The sequence below is a fragment of the Homalodisca vitripennis genome, chromosome X, assembly GCF_021130785.1.
Source record: "Homalodisca vitripennis isolate AUS2020 chromosome X, UT_GWSS_2.1, whole genome shotgun sequence".
NCBI classification, from domain to species: Eukaryota; Metazoa; Arthropoda; class Insecta; order Hemiptera; family Cicadellidae; genus Homalodisca; species Homalodisca vitripennis.
The window spans coordinates 71,154,358-71,177,613 of NC_060215.1; the positions used below are offsets into that span (position 1 = coordinate 71,154,358).

At 31.2% G+C, this 23,256-nt stretch overlaps 2 protein-coding genes across 4 annotated transcripts in view; one reads left to right on the top strand and one right to left on the bottom strand.

Moving 5' to 3' along the window:
• LOC124369173 (anaphase-promoting complex subunit 4-like) overlaps positions 1–7,289 on the top strand; it is a 28,628-nt gene extending 21,339 nt beyond the window's left edge. The window contains exons 5-6 of the mRNA XM_046826970.1: positions 1,930–4,123; positions 6,243–7,289. Coding sequence (XP_046682926.1) covers positions 1,930–4,107 — 2,178 coding nt within the window. The 3' untranslated portion in view covers positions 4,108–4,123; positions 6,243–7,289. The remainder of the gene's footprint in view (positions 1–1,929; positions 4,124–6,242) is intronic.
• Positions 7,290–18,059: 10,770 nt separating this feature from the next.
• LOC124369174 overlaps positions 18,060–23,256 on the bottom strand; it is a 54,121-nt gene continuing 48,924 nt past the window's right edge. For all 3 annotated transcript variants that reach the window (XM_046826972.1, XM_046826971.1, XM_046826973.1), the window contains one exon: positions 18,060–21,778. In XM_046826972.1, coding sequence (XP_046682928.1) covers positions 19,960–21,778 — 1,819 coding nt within the window. In that variant the 3' untranslated portion in view covers positions 18,060–19,959. The remainder of the gene's footprint in view (positions 21,779–23,256) is intronic.

The window sequence follows — 23,256 nt, forward strand, 5'->3', positions numbered from 1 at the left end:
CTTTGTTAACTACTGACCTGCGACTTGTCTGGGTGTCATGCCATGAGATCAGAGGTTAAAAAACGGCCCTTGTATGATTAAAATATTGTTACAATATATTTTTCATAGACTCAACAAAATGTATTAAGGGCAAATAACAGTAGTGTTAGGACAGAGTTATAAATTCAAGTTTTTAGCTGTCTTGCTGTAGATGGAGCTTATATTGGTTACTGTTAACTTACATTAAAAACATAAAACCAATATTTAAGACTTATTGTTTTGTGAGGCCTTTCGATAGCGAGGCTATCTTCTTCAGACACATCATAAAAAAGTTTTTAGCTGTCTGTTCGATACTATTAGTTTTTTATATTATTGATAACCCAAAAGGAAATCCAATTATTGATTATGTTTACATTAGTTTTGATCACACTCTGAGAGAGCAACTGTAGTAGGCACCAGTACATGCATATCCCACAGAATGGAAAATTATCATTGATGCCAACCACCATGTTGTGTGTCAACTTCACTAACTCTAAAACATGCACGTACTAAAAATCTAAACACAACACAACACTGAAGTATAGAATACAGGCCACAATATGTCTGCAATCATCGACTAACCATCTACGACTGACTATGAATTCACGCTCTGCTGTGTTAACTAACATTTTTCTGACTATCATCCACATTTTGAGGGTGCTAAACAGTACACACTGTAAACAATACTTCGCTCTATTTAGAGAAAGCTACTTTAAACTGGAAGTTGCCTCATATCTATAGTTTGCATATTTGCAATGAAGATTAGGATGTTATTGGTAATTGAGTCACTTTTTTGTTTTTGGCAGTAAAGTATCTTTTACTGTTGTGCGTTGTGCGTCATGTAAATTTGAGACTAATTACTGTTCAGATACAGGACAAATTACCATCAAAATACAAGAAGAATGGCTCTTTCTAATTTTAAATAATAATTCTAGAAGTCTTAAACCTTTCATGATGTTTAGCAAAATCAAATCTGCTACATAGTTCAGGTGAGAATGGGAAAACATCTCTCTCGATAGGTTTCAGGTAATACATCAAAATTCTAGAAGTTTCATCAGTCAGGAATGATTAATGTATTTAAATTTGTACATTCAAAGGTAAAAGTTTAAAAAATCCTATCCCCCATATTTTGACGATAATTTTCTCACATTTAAGTAATGAATATCACTAAAGAATACATATCTGTAAAGAATACATAATTATTAAACAAATTCTACTTTTTAGATGGCTGGGTTGAGATTAGAAAAGTGGTTGAGTGGCTGTCTTCACAATGAATTACTGACTCGCCTGCCAACTGGGTCTGCAACTTGATTTGCCCAATCATTTACACCAGTCGAGTTGCTGGTTGTGTATTAAATTTTTACTCACCCTTCTACTCGAGTAATCTAAATCGAGCTTAACCATCAATGCTGAACTACCATCTGCCCCACATCTAATGGCTGCACAATATTGAAGTTGTTTGTCCTCTTTAGTTTTTTCCAAGGTTTGTCCACCAAAAAACTATAGATCCTGCCTTTCTATAGATCCTGTAATACACTAATAAAATAATTGTTTACATTATGATATCTTAATATATCAGTAATAGCTTTTTATGGGTTAGTATCCCTTTTTTTTCCAAGCACATTTAAAATACTATAAACTGCCTGCCTACCTCTTTGCCATCCATTTTCTCATCAAGAGTATTAAGCTATCCATAATTATTTGTGTAGCTGTGTTAAAACTATAAGACTGTACCTACAGACCAAACACATTAATCGTTCATTTTAATGTACTGATTTTTTTATAGTTATTTTTTATCTTTAAACTTATTCAGATTTTTGTTGTTATAATAATATATCACAATTATTTTGTATGTATCAAAGTGTTTACCTATGTTAACAATATCATTAATTACACATTTTTTTATTTCAGGATGGGTCAAGTGATTTCTTGCCAAAACTTCCGTCTTTATCAAGAACGTTTGGCTCATTGCCTGATAACATAGAAGAGAACCTAGAAGATGCCAAAAGAATTAAGGACCAAATGCAATTAAATTTTTTGCTGATCGGAACTTGTGATGGCAGTTTACATTTGAGTGTATTTGGACTTTTCTCTTGTGGTGTGATGAATATAAACAAGTATATGACAGATAATGAAAAAGATAAGCATACCTCAGTATTGAATGCAGAAATGAGTTCTGATATGAAATCATTGCACTTATTAGTTGCAGTTGATAAAAATAAATTTTATGCAGAAACTGTTAAGGAGGATAGTGTGGTCCCAAAAACAGATGTTGATGTTTCAAATCAAAAGGAAAATTTAGGTGTTGAAACAAAAGTTAATGAAGATAATACTACATCAAATGATTTGAAAGCAGAAGACAGTAAGGGGAAGGAAAATTCTAACAAAACATCTGGTGACGAATGTGAACAGGTTATTGAAAGGGAATTTAAAATAGTTATACTAGATACAAGAGTTTTATCATCCAGATCTCGTGAGCTTCATGCCCTCTCTTTGAAACATGGACATATAATATCTCTACTAGATTACTTATCCCAAACAATGCGTTCTATAATTGAAGCGTGGGAAAACATATATATCTTAGAGATTGAATCAAAACTTTCCAAACATGCAGCATCACTTCCAGAAGGTTCTGTGTCAGCCGATTTCCTAGAATTGTTATTGTTTGGTATGCCTTCAGAATCCCTAGAAAACTTTTTAATGAAAGATTTAAATGATAAAGGCATTAAAAAGCTTGGCCATTCCATTGAACTAAGCCATTCTAATATACAAAAGTTAATATTGAAACATCTTTTATCTGTTGGACAAAGTCTTGCATATCACCTAGCAGAGATGAAGGGAATGGCAAAACTGACAGATCGTTTCAAAGTTTTGGGATTGGAAGAAGAAACTGTAGCAGAAGCTTTTAGTGCAGCTGGAGCTTTTCTGATAAAAGCCACTGAAGTCCAACTTGTCATAGATGAGAGTATGAAGAGGTACAAGGCATTTTTCCGGTGGCTTTATGCTATAATTTTAAGAATAACAGATGATCGAATTCCAGACCTTACAATGTCAGATTTAAACCAACAGGATTTAGAGTTTATTGCAGAATACTTATACAAATTGGATGTTAAAATTGACCAGGATGGAGTGACAAAAAGACACTGTTATTTGGATCATTTGGGCCAATATTTGGTGAACAGTGATCTAACCGTCCCTAGCAATGAAGAGAACGACAACTTATGGCAACGGCTGCTGCAACAGAATCCTTGTCTTCAAGAACACTTTTGTGTTATTAAAAGGTGTAAAAATACATCTCTGCTTCAACAACACGACAGGCTGAAAGAGGCCACAACTAATGTTTTTAAAACTCCAGAATATGCAATAGGAAACATGTTCCAATTGAAAGAAATTGTTGACATAGGTAAAATTGCTTGTAAGAGGTTATCTATGTGTTTAGTTGATGACAATATGGTTCTTTTAAGTATCATTGAATCAAATTCACCAGACAGCTTTCAGTTGATTCAAATTCCAACAAATGGAAACAAATCAGATGTTAGAATAAAAACTGTGTTATTTAAAACGGAAGATGAAGTTGTAATGAAGTGTTTGGATGTTCAGTTTTATCTTCCTGAAGTCCTATCAGTCCTTTTAGAAGAGAAAGATGAAAATAGAAATGCTGTCATTGTTCAGATGAAGTCCAAGACTATTTATGAGAACACAGAAGACATAATTAATGGCAATTCATTGACAGGTTCTATAGTAACACGTCAAATTCCAGATTTAGTAGCTTCAATTTTTGCTGTTAGTGGAACTCGTAAAGTAGCAATTGTTTTGTCTAAAAGCCGAAGGAAAGTTAGGCTTTTTGAAATGGAAGCTGAAGATGATGATGAAGAAGAAGAAATGGTTCTACTAGAACCTCCAGTAAATTTTGCAGAAGCCCAAAAAGGGTACTACAAACCAATAACTGAAGAAGTAGTTGTTGATGATGAGGAAAACAGCTCCAATTTAGACGATTCCTACAAGTTAGTGTTAGATACCAGCAAAACCTCTTCAGAATGTAATAGCAGTGTAAAATCTTATCTAGAGGAAAGAGGAGAAAACAACTGACATTTTTATTCCTGAGGTTAGTTGTAGATTAATATTAATATACTACATTTGAATTAGGTTGTACGATTTTTAAATGTATCTTCAAAATTAGACTATCCACACTATTGTGGTTTATCTTAAATTAAAATACAGTCTTTCATAATAAGATGAGAGTATTAAGAGGCATGCAGTTTAGTCAATTAGTTTACTGCTAGTGTTATACTTATTTTACACTATAACTTACTTTGAATCTTAAACCTTATTCTTTGCCATAAATTGAAAGAGAGATAATGTGGCATCGTTGTTGTAACAAAATCATTATGAACAAATTGAAGAAGAAGTCCTATTAAAACTTAATATGGAATGAGATCTTAAGAGGAAGTGATACCAGAATTGGTAGGGTTTTTTAGTGGGTGAGATTTCCACTAACCAAGTGCTCTATAGTGAGTGCTAAAAATGTATTAGCAGTTTCACACCAATAAAATAGGTAGGTGAATGTGGTAAGTAGTACTAGAATGGAATTTAGGTTGTAGTTATTATTTGTATATTTTGACCTAATTAGACATTGTGTCAGTATTTTTAGAAAATAGAAAAAGGACAATGTAATGATGAAACAGTCTATATAACAAGTAATTATATATTGTTTAGATTTAAACAAAATAAAAGTGTTATAAAATTGGAGTCTAATCTTCAGTTATTTTGCTTTCGGAAATGTGGAACATTGTGTAACCATTTTCCTTTATTTCTGCGGTTGTGACTTATTCAATAATTGTTTTCTTCAAAATTCTTTAGTGAATCAATTAATCATAATAAAGACACATATAATCTTCAAATCTATATTTACTCAGATTTACAGATTCTCGTAAGAAACTATAAATAAAAAAAAAAACTTATCAAAATATTCGTCAGACCAAATAAAATGCCTCCCTAATAAATAGAAATTTAACACTATTAACTTTTATGTTTCTGAATGTAGTAAAATGTTATTAATAAGTCTTAAGTGTAATCATTATTAGCATACATAATAAACTATTAAAAGAATGTCTTCAAACTCACTGCATTTGGCACATTAGAATTGGAATGTTTTATATGTGGGACAAATAGTTACAATTTTGTATAATAAGAATACTGAGATAGAAGGTTACAATACAGTCTATTTACACAATTATAGTTAAACTTACATTTACTCTTATATTTATAATTCCACTTACCTAATTTTAGGTAAGTGATTCAGACAGTGATTCAGTCTATTATCCTATCTTATACCAATAGAATAGATAAAACATCTACAGAAATACAGCAACAACACGTTTCAAAGTAATGAGGACATACCTGTAGTGTGTCAGGTATAGCATGACTGATGGAATACATGGAGGGACACCATCTGTCAAAGAGAGTATGCAACACTACTACCGCAGCTGAGAATTCTTAGCTCGTGGCTTATAATGTATTGGTCACCTTGTACTGTAGTTTTATTCATATCAGTGTGAATATAATATATAATAATAAAATAAAATAACTTTAAAAATTTAGTACGGACCAATATAGATTTGTGAATCCTCATTTTATGGAAACAGAGACACAAGTTGGTTTAATAGAATAAAATTATACAATTAATTGTATAAATTAATTTAAAATGTTATAAATTAATCGACAGCTTTAGTTTACTGTAACACTCATTAGGTGCATAGTTAAAGTTTTCATTTTATTTTCAACTAATATCTTTAAATTTCTTGTAAGTTTTAATACGAATATCACTTAAAAACTCTTAAATGATAATGCAATTTAACTATCGCAATCTTCTTATGTTGTAAATTTACCATTCACAAAAAATACTAATTTACAGGATTTAGTAACAATCAAGGGCATAATCCCTGTTAAATAATCTCCACTCCTCATTGTGGGAGTCCTAATTAGTCTCACAACAGTTTGTGAAATTTTAACAATTTTTTAGGCAAAAAGTAAAACAAAATTATTTAAATTATAATTTGAAAGAATTACATAAAATAGTGGTACATTCTGTATTTAATTTTTGTAGTTTCCACGGTAAAATTAACTACATGCCAAAATTAATTGACATACTTATCTGTTTAATGCATGCGTTAATATATAACAGTAGTATATCTTTTTAAGTTAATTCTTTTATTTTTTTTTAGGAGGATTGACTGTGATACGGTTGATGCTGAGCTGAACTGCTGATTATACATTAAAGGTTTGAAGTGCAATGAAAAAAATATCAGTAAAATTAAGAACTTAATATACTCAAATCTAATTCAGTTGAAAGATTTTTCGTTGCTCAAATTGCTTAAAGGTGCACCTGTACAAATATGGTTCTTTAGTTATGTCTTCTCTAATGTTGTGCCACTGCATCTAACTGCCCAGTGTTTGTATTAAGTTTACTTCTGTGTTGAACTGGACTCTTTTATGTAAGTTGGATATATTTTTGTCTATACAGTTAACAAATGATATATATTATTTCATGAATTTTTGTAATATTTCATTTTAAATTCACTAGCACTTCACTATTTTGCAAAACAGCTGAATTTATCATAAATTTACATCATTGACCGCATTGGTGATATAAAACAATTTGTTTCATCACAATTAATTATGATCTGTTGTCCTGAGTTTTCTTTGTGAAAAATGATATAGTTATATTTCATTGCCATTAGCTGTTTGTGTGTATAAATGCTATCACTTTCTATTTTAAAGTACTTGATATTTTTAATTGGTTTGATATTCTGTGTAACTTATTTGTATGACAAATATAGTGACGTAGTTATCTGTCTTGTCAGTTCGTCTCATGAGTAGCATTGTATCGTTTTGTTATTGAACATGTCTTTTGCACCACTTTTGCTTTTCATGGTAGTAGTTTTTAACATCTTTTTAATAAGAAATTTTTTAATTTTCAGCTAAATAAATCACGTATACAATGGGTAAGGGTGTCCCTTTGTTCTCTCAAAACTTCAGTATTTAAGCTAGATTAATACTTAGAAAGTATCTATGGTCTCATCATACTTTTGGTTTGGTTAAAACATCCAAACTACTTACAGGATGAATTTTGTTATTTTCAAAGCAATGTTCTATAAATTCATATGTCTATAAGGGTTAATATTTACTTAGAAAATAATGTGTTACCTACAGTGAAGAGTTGAAGAAATATGTAGAAACTTGTATAAACCAAATAAACAAAGATTATTTCATTTTTTGTTTTCTTACTGTGTCCTATCTGTATCATGTACATTATTTTTATAAGAATTAGTGCTGGTTTGTAACCCTAAAGTAAACTAGCATTTTATCATGATAATGAAGCATAAAATGAAACGTAATTAATTAGTTCATAACAAATATACACTAAACACCATTACAAGACAGGGCATTATCATTAATATAAGACATTCCATTAAAAATGTTGTTGCACTAAAAGGCTGTATTATTGCGTGAATTATATGAACATAGATTTTCTTGTGACATAGTTTCTTAAGAAGCTGAAAATTTGTGATTAAGCACTTTAACTACCTAATTGACTGTGTACATTTAACATTTAAACAAAAGTAGTAGTCCTTATTGTGCATATAAGATCTTTCTATAAGTTGGTAAGATAAATTGTTGGGGTGAAGATTTCCATAAATTCCTTCAGTGGTGCTGTAGTAAGTTTACTTTTCATGATATGGTTCCAGTTGATTTCTATGTCAGAGGCCATGTGGAATTTGTCATAGAACTATGAGACATAATGTGGCACAAAGATTGAATGTCACCAATGTGCGATAAATATCATCCAACTCTGTTCTGTTGAAAAAGACAGATGAACATTATATTGTCATTTTTGTGTTTTGTTACAAAATTAGCAAATTGGTACAAACATTTTCATGTTATGCCTTGGAGACGTGGTTGAACGTCTTTATGAGTTTTGTTCTGATCACTCTGACTTTCTTCTACTACATAATGAAAATAAACAAGAGTGATAATTATGGTTACAGTGTAGTGTTTGATGAATAAACCGATTTAAAAAATGTGAAATAATTTAATTGTATTTTTTTATTTCATTTAAATACAGGTATACTTATCTTCTTTATATTAAATCTTAAAAATATATCTTCTCACAGTAACAATATTTTTAGTTTTCATCCTTATATGAATCAAACTTACAAATTACTCATAATAAAAAATATTAAAAGACAATAAAATATTTTTAAATTGAATTCCTAATGAGAAAAAATATTTATCAAAATTTTTGATCACAGTTCTTATACATTATCATCATTGTATTAACAAACAAATTCAACAATGCAAATCATTTGAAAGCCTGTTAATCATTTGAGAAGTGTAATAATTAAAAACAATATTAATTTTTGGTGTGGTATAAACAGTTAATGTCAAATAAACATGATTACTACTCATAAAACAGATTTATAAACAAGAATTATAATTATACATGTTTATTAAAATTCATGAAACCACACAACCAATTTTGTTTTGGAATAATATAATTTACCATATAACAATTTATATTGATTTTTAACTACCTTCATTTTGATTTTGAATCATTAAGCTTAATTTTCTAAAATTTGGTTGCTTTAAAATTTTATCATAAAATTAAGTTGTAAAAGAACAGTAGTAGTTGTATTGAAAACATTTCTGTTCAAAGTAAAAATCCGGACAAAGTTAAAACAGCGATCATAGAAACAGATATAACGGATCATTACGGAATTTATATTGAACTTGATTTCCAAATAAGTCCATTAAAAATTCTAATCTTCCCTTGAAATATATTGACAATAAACTTCCTAGTAATTATATTATGAACTGTAGATCTTTATGATAAGGTTAGAGTTTTTTTCATTATATAAACTCTTGCATGGAAAATTGAAAGAAAACTTCAGTTTTGTCTCCTCAAGTTACCTTTGAAGCCGTGGATTACAGTTGGCCTAGTACAATCTGTAAGGAAGAGGGATAAGCTCCATAAACTTCTAAAAGGCAACCATTTGATGTACAATTGAACCATTTTTACAGAAGATATAGAAACATACATAACAGGGTAATAAAAAGTTGTAAATTACAGTACTTCAAAAATGAAAAAAATCCAAAAATTAACAAACTGGCAGGGAAGCATGCACAAAAAAGCTTTTCCTCTTTAAAAATTTCTTGCAAACCAATATAGATGGCCGGCAGTGATCTGGGTTGAAAGTGGCGGACGAGTTTAACAAATACTTCGCAAATGTAGGAAAGGCAAATGCTCTTTACTTGAGCGGTACATCTGTCGTTGAAGATGCAAACCATACCGGTATTCTTAAATACAAATTCATCTTACGGACAGTCACTGAAGACGAGTTACTGCAATACATTGGCAAACTGAGTGGTGGCTCAGCTCTTGTGTATGACTGTATATCAGTGTCATTCCCGAAGGAATACTTTTGTATTTTGAGTAAGCCATTGCTTAGCATTGTTAATGAAAATATCCGCTCTGGTAGGTTTCCTGATGCTTTCAAAGTGGCTAAGGTTGTCCCTATTAATAAATGCAACGAAATTACAAATATATCACATTATAGGCCTATCTCCTCGAGTGTGTTCTCATAAGTATTGGAAAAAATAGTAAAGGATCTATTACAAGCATACTTGATAGATAATCAAATACTCACTAACTGCCAATTTGGATTACAAAAATCTAAAGACATTTCAGATGTCCTATTTAGTTTTAACAAAGATATTCATATTGGCTTAAATGAAGCAAAACAGATGCACACTGGTATTTCTTGACCTTGCGAAATTATTCAATTCTGTTAACAGATGAAAATTGATACAAAAGTTCAATTTCATTGGAATAAAAAAATAACACCTTAAAGTGGTTTGAATCATACTTAGCCAATTGTAAACAATACCTCACCATCAATAATGCCAACAGCAAGTAAGCATCTGTTGATTTTGGAGTAGTGCAGGGAAACATTCTAGGGCCTTTGCTATTTTTAATATATGTGAACCAAAAATTAATATATCGGGAAAATTATATCTTTTTACTGACAATACAGCAATTGTTTTTGAATGCAAGATTTGGGATAAAGTAAGGAAAGAGGCAATTAAAGATCTATCCATATTAAATAAATGGCTTGATCAAAATATGTTGACGTTAAATGTTTCTATAAATAAATTTGTGCCTTGTCTCATTGCACGAGAGTGGTAGAAACACTCAGTAAGGGGTTAAAATTACATTCATGTGGGGATTTCAAAAATTTGAATTGAGGACATTGCCGAGAGAAGGGCACATAGCTTAAATATGTGTTTTCGGTAAACAGCAAATGAAAATTACTTTTTATTATAGTTTTGTTCGTATTAGCAATATTCAGTTGGTTTTTTTTCTACTTTAAGAACATGTAATCCTGATTTAGTAACCATAGTAACATCACACTATCAAAGATCTTTTTTGGAATGAAAATTTAAATAAAAGTGTGTTATGTGCCCTTTTTCCGGCAATCGACTTACTAATGTATGTAGGATTTACTATAACAACACTTTGATTACAAAACTGGTTTACTTTGAAGAATATAGCATATGAATAACATAAACAATAAAAGAAAAAAAATATGTTAGGTATACAATGACCAAAAATAATCAATTTGCTTCGTCAAACAGGACTTCAAGCCAGTCTCTACCATCTAGAGGGAGATGCTTCATCAGACCTCTGACATCTGCAAGTTTAGTTTCAGAAACTTTGGGAAATGGCACCATTTTCGGCTTAAGGTGCATCAGTAGTGCCTTTTCAGTATTTAATAAAAACTTCAATGGTTTGTAGTACGGTAAAAATGAGCTGGAGCACAAAACACTTCCACAAGTTTTGTATTTGATCATGACGTATTTCATTATAGTGAACTGCAACTTCTTAGCAGATTTTGAAATATCAACAAAATATGGAGAGAGACATTCATCCCATTGCTTGATAAGGTCACGATCCATTATAACTTGAAATGGACTGGGGTTTTCACGAGCTTCAACGATCGCTTGCAACCATGGTTTTGCTGTACCTATTACTTCTTGCTTCTTTATTTTTGCTCTTACGAGGCCAAAGTTTCTATCACATTGAGTAAATGAGTGTCATCTAACTGGAAACAGTGGAGGACTTCAACATCAAACACCTTGCTAAACCATGAACAAAATTTTACCATAGTAGAGTTACGGTTTTGTCCTCCAGCAGAATCTGACAGTAACACTACGGTTTTCACTTGTTTAAAGATTTGAAGATTTTTTTTCAGACATTCATACAAAAACAATGCAACAGAATTGGAATTTTTGTCGCCTTGTGTCTCCATAAAACAATAAAAGTAGGACTCATCATTATTAAATATATGAATATTAAAAGCGTAGAGCCATAAAAGTCTTTTATAAAATTGAGAATTCACGTTAAGTCGGGGCACAGGATAATTTTGTGTGTAGTCGAACTCATAAACCAAATATGATGGATCCGTTTTAGCTTTCTCAATGAAATGTTTTCTTAACTCTTGTCTTTTTTTATACTTGCGTTGATGAAGTTGATAGGGTACTTTGCAATCATCATTAGGGTTCAAAGCAAGTTTTTGCTTACACTCTGAGCAAAAATCACATACGTCAGTCTTAGGTGCTCTCATTCCATAATTAAAATTACTTTTAAAAAGTTTGAAGTAATGAGGATAGCCCATTTTCAAATTCTCACCAGTTTGAGATTTGTAAAACTCCTGGAACAGGGTGAAGAGGGTTTTAATATTCAAATCAGGATTATCGAAGTACAGCAGAGATGTTTTATTTGCACAGTAGTGGCTTTCACTATGTGGAATGGTATCCAGATGAATTTTCATTAATTCCAAAATGTTACTTTTAAGTTTGTGTGGTCTGTTTTCATGGACTCCTCTTCGTTCAGTTAAATCTTTATTGTTAATAGTTTTGGTTTGAATGACTGATTCTTTTTATTGAAACTTGAAATAGGTTTCTAATAAAGATTTGACATACCTTTGATTGTGCTGCATCAATACTGAGGTTATAAACCCAAGTAAGAGTACGGGGTTTCTTTGCTTGCAAGGATGCAGTTTTTTGCTGAAGTTTTACCATGGTCTTGGAAAGAAAGGAGTCTTGGTAACATTTGTCTCGACTATTGTAAAAACTTAGAACTGTTCTTCTTGGCACTTTCTTGAAAATTTATTCCAGCAATTCTTGCAACACTGCTTTACATACGTAAATTGTTTAGCGTTTACTTCTTTACCCGAACAAGTAACATAACCTTCACCACTGACTCTTTTTTTCTTAGCATTTTCACGTACTAAATTAACATTATTACTGTAAACTTTACGTATTTTCTTTTTAACTATGTCCTCATTTAATGGTGATGTCATTTCTAGAAAATTATTACACTTACTGAACAGATATTAAATAACTAAACTGTTTAAACTAAACCTGCTGTTCTGTAAAAACTAGCAGACAGCTGATATTTCCAGTTCTAGCTCGTGACTTACTTCAAAAAAAGTATCACCAAAGACTAACGAATCAAGATATTGACTTGAAATTTTCAGAGCATGAATAAAACAACACGGCGGACCGAAAACAGCGATTGCCGGAAAAAGGGCACATAGCACTATGTGCCCTTCTTCTGGCAATGTCATCAATTGTAGTTATAACAAAATTGAAAAATTAAATTCTTATTAATATCTAGAGGTGACATTTGATAGTAAATTAATATGGACTGCACATATAGATCATCTAAATAAGAAACTAAGGAAAATGATATTTGCATATTACCAATTAGGCCAAATTTTTTGAAATATTTCAGAGTGAAAGATTTGTATACTGTGCTTATCTGCAGTCAGTCTTGGAGAGTGGAAATATTGGGTACGGTGGTGCGTAAAAAACAACAATGCAACCTTTGGTAGTAACACAAAAAGCATCATTAAGGCTTCACTTGGTAAGATTCGATTGTTCTCATCAGATGCGGTGTTCAACAATCTAAAAGTTTTTGATATTCGGCAATTGTATGTTAGAAACTTTACCTATATCTTTAAACATTCAGAAGAACTTTTCGATCAAGTGACACATCAATACAGTACTAACCAAGGAAAGCAGTTAACATAGGGAATTGTTTTCCAAGACTTCATAAAAACCTATTCCACTACTAATCCCTTCTTAATTGCACACTACTTATACAGAAATATACCAGAGCCACTTAGGATATTTGAAGAGTACACGTCCAATTTCAAATGTACAGTAAATAAGTGTTTGCTGAGTATAGAAAGGATGAATACAGAGTTGATGGTAACTCACAGTATAGATTGATTAGTTTGATATAAGTATAAGTAATAGCTGCTATGAATGTTACATATGTTATAATTTGTGAAATAAACCATTTAGATTTTAAGAACATATAAATTTAATGCTAAAATTCTTTTACCCTAATGTGAATATTATGGATCTAGACAAAAGTTCAAATACAAAAGTTGTGCGGTTTACATAAACTAACAAAATTATGTACATATTCACTGTATGTTGGCATTTAAAAATTTTGATTTTTCAAACTTTGAGCTTGAACAGCAAGAATTCTTTGAGATAATTATCTTGTGGCATACCAAAATGACCTTGAGTTTAATGTGAAAGTAAATATGAAAAGGAAATATCTCAATATTAACCCTCAGGCGCATGTGGCAATTTTCAGCACAACACCACACACGTAGGGTGGATTAAACCCCATTTTATTTGGCTCATAAAATACCTAATTGTTTTGTTTTTTGAAAATATGAATGGCTAATATGTTAAAAACACTTTCATTCTTTCGATTAAGCCATGTATATTAATAAAATGTATCCAATATTTAAATTTATTTGTTTTATATATGCTAAGTTTTTTGTTAGTAATAACATTCTTATTACAACTTTCTCTTTGAATTGAATGTAACACTTATTTGTTTATGCTGATTGATTGTTTTTTTGTTTGTTAGAGTACCTTATGACAAATAAAAACCAAACAAAATAATCATGTTTGTTTGACATTTTAAAATATTTTTCTGTTCAAAAAGTTGTGAATTCTTTTAGGTGAAATAATAAAAACAACGATTACAAACAGAAAGTGACTCTCATTTTACAAGCCTAAAGCCAAATATTATGAATATAATTATTTATAGTTTTAAAAATGTAGTAAGTTAATTACCGACACTCAGAGCTGCAATATAGGATGAGAACTTGGTGCACGCTCGCTGAAGTACATGTTGCTGTGTTCCTCATACATAAGTTTATTGTAGTTGCAGCACGATATCTTGGTCTTTCTGTGCTTACCACGGAAACAATCCCTACATTTTATTCTTTTCTGGGGTTCCTCTTAAATGCCACTGAATCTCCAGGCAGTTAAGCATTGAAGAGAACATCTTGATAGCAAGTGCGGCTTTCTTAGCTCTAATGCTAGCTGCTTTACTCTTCTCATTATTGGAGTGTCATTTGACACGTTTTGCCTATAGATTATTAGTGCTTTGATGGCAGCAACTATCAAACAGATGTTGTAGTCTCTCTTCTAAAATTAACCATGTTTGCACCAAAACAAACACTTAATGTATTGAATAAAACATTAAAACTTACTCACAGGTATAAATAAAAAGTAAATGGAAGTAAGAAAAAATATAAAATAAATGAGGGCTATATTTGTACAAAATTTGTCTGCTAGACGTAATAATAAACAAACGCTTCTTGATGGCAACTTAAGTAGGTAAATATTGGTTGATCTTGACCATTCAGTAGGAGGGATATTGACTGAAAGGTATACAGATTTTTAAATTAGATAGTATTTAATTTCACGTTCTACAGGTAACAAAGGAGTGCCTGGGGTGGAATCCACCCAAGCGCCTATGCCTGAGGGTTAACAACTGTACTTATTGTGTAGTATATAAATTCTTACATTTCACAGTTTGTTTTACTGCCATTTTAAAGTAATACAATTTGTTTTCATCAAAGTGTTTAATTCACAATGAGCTTTAAAATTATATAAGCATTACATTAGAGAAACTTGAAAATCGAACCGTAGAATGGTTGATTCTAACATGTGTCAGTTTAAACATTCATGAATACATATTTAAACTGGAGTCAAGGATTAATTTAAAGATGAACCATTTACTTCACTATACTATGATAATCCAATCTCTTACAATCAGTTTGAGACATATAAATTTTAATAGTACACATTTTTCAAAATCTTATTAAATTATTTAATGCTATTCTCTAGATCTTTATCTATATGTGACTGATTTCGAGCAATTTATTTTTATTACACATGTTTATTTCTTCAAACATATTTTTTTAGATGTATTCTTATAGTTCTTGCCAAAAAATATCATTTACACAGTTTAAAAGTATTACAATTAAATATTGTAAATAAACAAAAATCAAAGATGGCAAACAAAATGTAGTAATTATGGAATTTTATAAAATGTTAAAATAAAATATTATAGTTATGTTAAAATAGCTAGAGAAAACAAAAAATTATAATACTGTTTAAATTAAAACAATAGTAATAAATATAAATTAGTTATTATAACCAATTATCAATTTTTATGTGTACTGAGCTCAGTTCAAATGAGGTTATATTGATTATGTATTTGTTATATTGAATACCATTATCCACTTATCACTTTGTGCCTTTTCATTTATACAGTATAGTATACATAGGTTTTGAGTGCTCTCTGTATATGTAGGCAAACGTCCAAGTCATTCCTCACTCATTGTTCAAATTTAAATTCATTATTTAAACTTAAAAATAATTGCAACTAAATATAGTAATTTTTTTAAGGAATAAGAGCAATGGAAAGTCTGCTGCTCACTTAGACATGAGTGGGCACAAATGGTGGGAAAGACAGCTCTCCTACTTCTGCAAAAAGACAAAAAAACCAGACTACATCTGGGACATCCCCAACCCTACACCATTGTTTCATAAACTCACCCGAACAAGTATATATAAGGAGAAAGTAAAAGGCCAACATGCAAAATCAATAGTCCAAAAGACCTGCACCTACTAGTGGGTTGATTGAGCATGAATTTCTCTTACTTACTCACATACTTTAATCTTTAATTTAATTCTTTTTGTAATTATTAGTTTTTAATTTAGGTTTTTATAATTTTTTTAGTAGATTTGAATAAAGCACTGTTTTATTAATTCTTTATAATTCATTCTGTTTTTAAATCATTTGTCAATCTTTATTTACATTTTGTGTACATTTATGGCAGTGTATTAATTTATTTTATTTTTTCTGTAATTTAGTTTTATAAGAAAATCCTAGTCACAACACTGCAAAATAAGTTATCTTATTCAAAACTTTCAGTTTAAATCTGTTGAGTGAAGATGGTTCCCCATAGCAAGGCCAAAATATTTCAAGAATTTAACTATTTTAATGTTTTGATGAATGGAAAACCTAACCATTATAAATATAAATAAGAACTAAAATTGAGCCTTTATATATTATTTACTAGTTTGAAGTTTACTTTCTGACACTACATATAATATCATTCTCAGTTGCACCTCCGCCACTTCAAAAATTCTAAAACATGATAGATTTATATGCTATGATTATTTACAAATCTTTGAAATTTATTATATATATATATATATATATACATATATATATATATACATATATATATATATATATATACATATATATATATATATAAAATGCATGTAGGTTTTAGTATGTATTAAAAAATTATGTTTTAAGTATACATGCAAACTATCGAAAAATACTCTCCCTTTCAAATAAATGCAACTGTACAGTAATGTCTTTACTGAATTTTTTTATGAATTAAGCATACAAAATTGGAACAAATAATCAATATAGCGCGATGGACACACTAAAGTCATAGTTAACATTAGAAGCGTTGTGAACGCAATGTTGGTATGCCTGAGACCAACATTAACCGTTAAAGTGTAGAAAATTTATGTATAAAAAAAACTAAAAACAAAAAAAATTAATCTGAGGCTGTTTAAGTGCTTTTTAGAAAGAATACATAAAATACTAGGATATTATGCCTGTTCTATATTTAATTATAAGTGCACACACAACAATTGAAGCACCTACCTTGAAAAACATAGAACATCAAAATCATGCAAAATTGGTATAAATGAATGTGATATTCAACAGTAAGTTGGTATTTGAAATGCAGAAACGTTTATTTACTCTTGGTATGTTTCCCAGTGATTGAAACAGTTTCTAAAAACAATACCAAAAGCAATTCACACTACAAAAGTAATTTATTTACAATATATACATTTTTTAAATAATAAAATATGTATTACATATATTTTAAATATAAGAAAATAATGAATAAATACAAGTGAAAACATGAACAAAATCAATAATTCTGTAGGAAAATAAAATACAACAATAGCTTGTAAAAAAAGATTGCAAATGACAATCAAACTCTGAAAAAATTATAGAAGAAACCCGCCAAGTGAACGTCGTGATAACAATCCATACAGTATCAATTATTTTCTATCTCTATGTTACCTAATTCAATATACAAGATCTTATTGTATTTGGCCGAAAATTGTAATCATGCAATAAGAAAAACCAGATGTTCTCCTGGAGCCTACGTTGGCATGGTGTAACTCACGGCGCACGTCAGCATTTTTTGAATAAACAGTGAAGTGCTGTTTATTTAAATTTATTTTCTGTTTTTAGGAAAAAACAAAAACAAGCAAAGAAATATTAAAAAAAGATCTATTGATACTGGTGACAGCTATACCATAGTATTTAAACAAGTGAAATACTACTCTTTAATTTAAATGGATGCTACAATATTTAAAATTATAAGTTAGCAGAGAACTAATTTGAGCAACAAAGAATAAAAGGAATATCTTAAGCTTCATTATGATTCACTAGACTCACCAAAATACAGTATAGCCTCATTAATCCGACCTAAGTTGAAAGTCATGACATTGGATAATTGAATTATGTCAGATAATAGGAGATATAATCAAAATCACGATAAAAACATAAAAAATTATTTATTTCACAAATAACATAAATATATTACATTACCTTAAAACTGATAATATGAATGTAAGAGTGTTCATTGTTAAATACTGTACAAGTAAAAACATCATTTTACAAATTGTTTTTGTTTTGAGAGGGATTTAAAAAAAACACAGCAAAGTGAAACAACTGTTACAAAACTTTGTACTGTTAATGTAAGGTACTTCAGAAAAACATTAAATTTATCTTATTGATAGGTACAAATAACAACACTAAAGGCCAAAAAATAAAACTATATCATAATCACCACACAGTACAAGTGACTGGACTGACTACTATGGTAACCGAAATAGCGTTATGGAAGAAAATGACCTTAGCATGAACAAAATAGCTTTGAAAAACAAAGGAGCATACCAGGAAGCACCAAGTACAAGTAAAAGTATATGGTATTGAGAAACATACAGATCAACGAACATAAATCAATCCATTTTGATTTTGTTGTCATTATTATAAGTTAAAGAGATCAGTATTTTCACGTTACCACATGTTTGATAAAACCGAATGTCAGATAAGGAAAGGTCAGATGAGTGTGTGACTCTATTGTTGATCAACGCATAATGACAATAAACAAAAGAACTCAGTAAAATTGTGCCACTAATAATTTCCAACTCCATTTATATTGGTGAAATAGCAATAATATTAAATGTTCATTTAAATTATAACTGTCATTAACGATAAACATTATTAACTGAGTCTTGATGGTGTCTTTCAGTTAGTTTGAAAATAGAATTATTGGAGCTAGAACCCATTTGAGATCTATAAAAGCAAAAATGGAGCCTAAGGGACAGTGTAGGGGAAAGGGGTCTGAACCTCCCAACCAATGCAGTAGAAATAAAGTGTTTAGATCAGTTAAACCAGAGAAGACCTGGATAGTTTCATTACCTTATGGTTGGTCGTGAGTGTAGACCTATTGTGACCTGTACTCTGTAGTTCATTTGCAATAATTAGTGTTGTGTTTTCTTTTCATTAATTGCATGTTTTAGAGTTAGTGTGCATGAAGTTGACACACAACATGGTTCTGATTTCTGACTTATGCATGTTAACGCTCTGGTATGATTTTTTTATTTTAACCTAGATTATAGTTATGTTAGGTTACTTATTCACCTGAGGAAGAGATCGGATTGCAGATCTCGAAATTTAGTGTTACTGATTTTTTGTGTCACTGAACGATGGTAAATGTCCAGAAAAATCCTGTTTTCTTCACAATCCTTCAGTCGTCAAAAACAAACTTCAAATAAGGTAACTGAAGAGGGTATCCAATTGATTTAACCTTTTGAAGTTTCATTACAAATGTTATTACTGTCACAGTCATATTTATTTATTTAAGATATTTTACAATTCATTAAAAATTATTATCGTCTTGTTGGAATTCCCGCAAAAAATGACAGTCAATGAATTAGCGACAACGATCTTTCATAAAATACTGTGCTCTACAATTGCTCGACCAAAGATATCTATCCAGATAAGAATTTGCCAAACCAAAAACTACGATTTTTATGAAAAATTATTGACTTTCACAGCCTTAATACCTGTTGTATACGTTATCACCATAGTTTTGTTTTTCACTACAGAATTTTAAATTTTGCACTGTCAAATATTAACATATAAAACTAAAACTTATGCCCTCCTCTGTTTGTATGCCCTCCTTTGTTTGGATCATTTGCTTATAACAATGAGTGAATCCTGATAGAAAAACAGTCTACAGGAAAAAGAAATAAAATATAAGTTTATATGCTGTGTTACTTGAATAAATAACAATATTTACAAAACTGCTATTCAATTTGTAGGCAATACTTATAGACTATTTAACATTAAAATATAAAAAATAATACATTACATTACAACACAATATTTTATACATCAACAGGTCTAACTTGATTCAGGTCACTATCGGTAAGATCTTTAGAGGTGAAACACCGACAACTACTGTCTGAATGAAAACATTCATTTTTTTCACTAGATTCTAGAGAATTTACAAAATTAGAATTTGTGAACTTTCCTCTGTCCATCACTTTCGGTGCACTCGTTAGAGCTTCATGGCTTTCCGTCATTTTTTGAGAATTAAGTATTTCAGTCTTTTCTTTATACACAAGATCATAACTGTCATGGTTAGTTCTATCACAACATACATTATGGTTTTCATTTATAGAATAATATCCTCCTACATTCGGTTCTGGGTGCACGTGATCACAGAGCGGTGAGAACTCACTGCGTCGACGCTCATTGTAACTTGGTATTGAGTGATTGCTACACATTTGTTCTCGCCTGTTTTTGTAGTTTGATTTAGGAGAGTTTAAAATGTCAGCTAGACAATGTTCATTAGACCTTAAATTCTTCTGTACTGAGTCTTTGGCTCCATCACTATTTTTTTGAGAGTTAATATTATGTCCACCACATTTTAACCTATCAGCAAAATCTTGATTATCACAGCAGAGTGAGCTGTTTACTGACCAGTTCTCCTCAATAACTTGTGGGTAGTGTCTTTTTTTAGAAAATAAATATAACTTGAGCCTATCACGATTTCCACTGACATCGTTCGGATTACCATTAAGGTCTTCAGAAGCTGCTAGTCTGTGCTCAGGGATTACTTCATACTGAGCATCTGGAGCAAGCAGACCTGGGGAATAACCACTCCAAACAGAATCTGAAGACCCATTGTCAGAGTTAACAATTTCAGTATAGAATCCACCAGTGCCCTTGCTGACAGTCGACGGTGAGGATAGGGACATTGGCGATGGAAATTCATTTTGACCTTTATGAATGGTCTCCTCAAGGTCTTGTTCAGGTTCATTTTTTATTTTATTTGTAAAATCACTTTTATAATGAGGTAGTCTTCTTTTTAATGATGCCTGTCGGCTAAAATTAACCAATTCTGGATCATCTTCAGACACTTCTAATGACATTCCTGTGTAAGAAAATTCACCTCCAGAAGGCACTTTCTGAAAGTTATTTATCTCTTTCGGTGATAAAACATTGTTTTGCCTTTGACCTTCCTGGTTCCGCATGATTTGAAAGCATAAGCCCTTCTTGTCCATAGTAGGAGAAGAATGGGATTGTTTCTTAGATGATTCTTCATTTTGCATTTCTTGAGATTCATCACACACTGTGGGCATTCTCTCTCCTTGCTTTGCTTCTAGAGCTTCTCCATAAAGGGACATGGAATCATTCCTAACAGAAACATTGCAACTGGAAACATCTGCAAAATAAACTTCTGATTCTGATGGTTCTTGAGTACGTTTTCTAGTTGTGTTTACAGAGGCATTCTGTAATTTGTTGTGTAAATATTTGATTCTGGGTGATACTCCACAATCTGCTCGTTGAGGTTTAGCATGCTGGTCTGATGGTGGTAGTGGTAGGTCTGAACGGCGGCGAAGTGGTGGCACTCGTGCAGATTCATTGTCATCAACATCACCACCACTGGTGTTAACATAGTTGCGCTGACAGTGGTGATGGTGCGGTCCTGGTGGACACAACACTGGCCGACTAGGGCTGTTGGGGTTTGAGTACGGTGGTGGAGGACCCCAATGGTACACCTGACATCCTGATGTAGGCTCTATCACTGTGTATGATGCCCCTGATGACACTGTTGCTACTCGCCCCTGCTCCGAACTGAAGCCGTATTGACTGTCGGGACTACTGCAGTTAAGAGGTTGCTGATAACTATTGCAGCTCCTGCAACCAGTGTTGTTACTGATTATGCAACAGTATATGACAGAAACACAAATATTTACATCTCTAGCCTTTAAAAACTCTTAACCTAATCTTCTTGTGTGACAGTTTCTAATCTTACCAAAAATAACTACATTCTCGAGTAACTAGTATCTGAACAACATTAATTGAAACATCATGAAAAATGTGAAAATTATAAGGAATTCCCACTAAAGAATATTGTTCACTAAAGTTGGATATAAAAATGTTGACATATAGCTTGGTGAGAATTCTTTCAATCCCAGCTACTTTGGAAAAATATCTACCTAGTAAGAATTTTATTAGTTGATAGGAGAATCAGCAGACTCACTTTGAAAACTATCTTCTACGGTCCACTGATTGAAAGAACACATAAAAGCCCCCTTTTTTTCGATAATTAGAAACTTTTGATTGCAATGCGATCTTTCTCAACTGGAAGAGAGCATTCTAGTTGTCTGTTCACTTTGGGTTGCAGTCACTATGGGAAGCAGGGATGCCAATTAACTTAATTGCTTTTTTCTAGCCACTTATCACTGTATAACTGTAGACAATGTGTGAGTAGTGTATTATGTACCATGGAGACTCATGAATAACAAAATCAAGTAATCCTCTGAACCTAAATTTGAGATAAGTTCCTCCCTTCACTTCCTTCAGCAAGCTAAATGTCTCTTTAGATACATATATAATACTCACACATTGTCAACAGTTACAAGTGTCTAGAAAAAAGTGAATAAGTGAATTGGCATTCCTGCTTCCCACAGTGACTCTGCAAACCAAAGAGAACAGACAAGTACAATGCTCTCTACTGGTTGAGAACGATTGCAATGCAATACAAAATTTCTAATTATGTATAAAACATTTGTACTTTTATGTGTTCTTTCAATCAGTGAACCCTAGAAGATAGTTTTCAAGGTAAGACTGCTGATTTTCCTATCAAATAATAAAAATCACTGGCTTTCAGCCCTATTAATTCATACCTAACTGCAATTTTAATTGGAATCATGTCCAAAAGAAGTATATACACGTTCAGAAAGAAGGAGATTGGAATGCATCTGGATACAAGTGGGGAATTTGCATCAATTATCAGTTTGATAAGAAGACAATCTTGAATATTATTGCCACAGACATAAACATTCCAACCCCTTCAGAACAACCTATTCTGGTCAAGAGCTTTAAATTAGACACTTTTACCAGGAGAGTTTGAAGAGTAATTCAATGGTGGCACAAATCTTGTATACAAAGAACCAAGACTCTGATTTTTGGGTGGTTCTGAGTGAGGTGTTGGGATCACTGAAATAAGATTAGTTGTTAATTTATTTGGATCCCTACTTGAAGATGTTCCCAGCAGTGTTTATAAACAACATTCCATGATCATAAATATGTAACAGTTCAATCCGTATATTCTAAGGTTATGCTGACAGGTATTTTAATCACATGTATTAAGTGAATTATTTATAATTAAT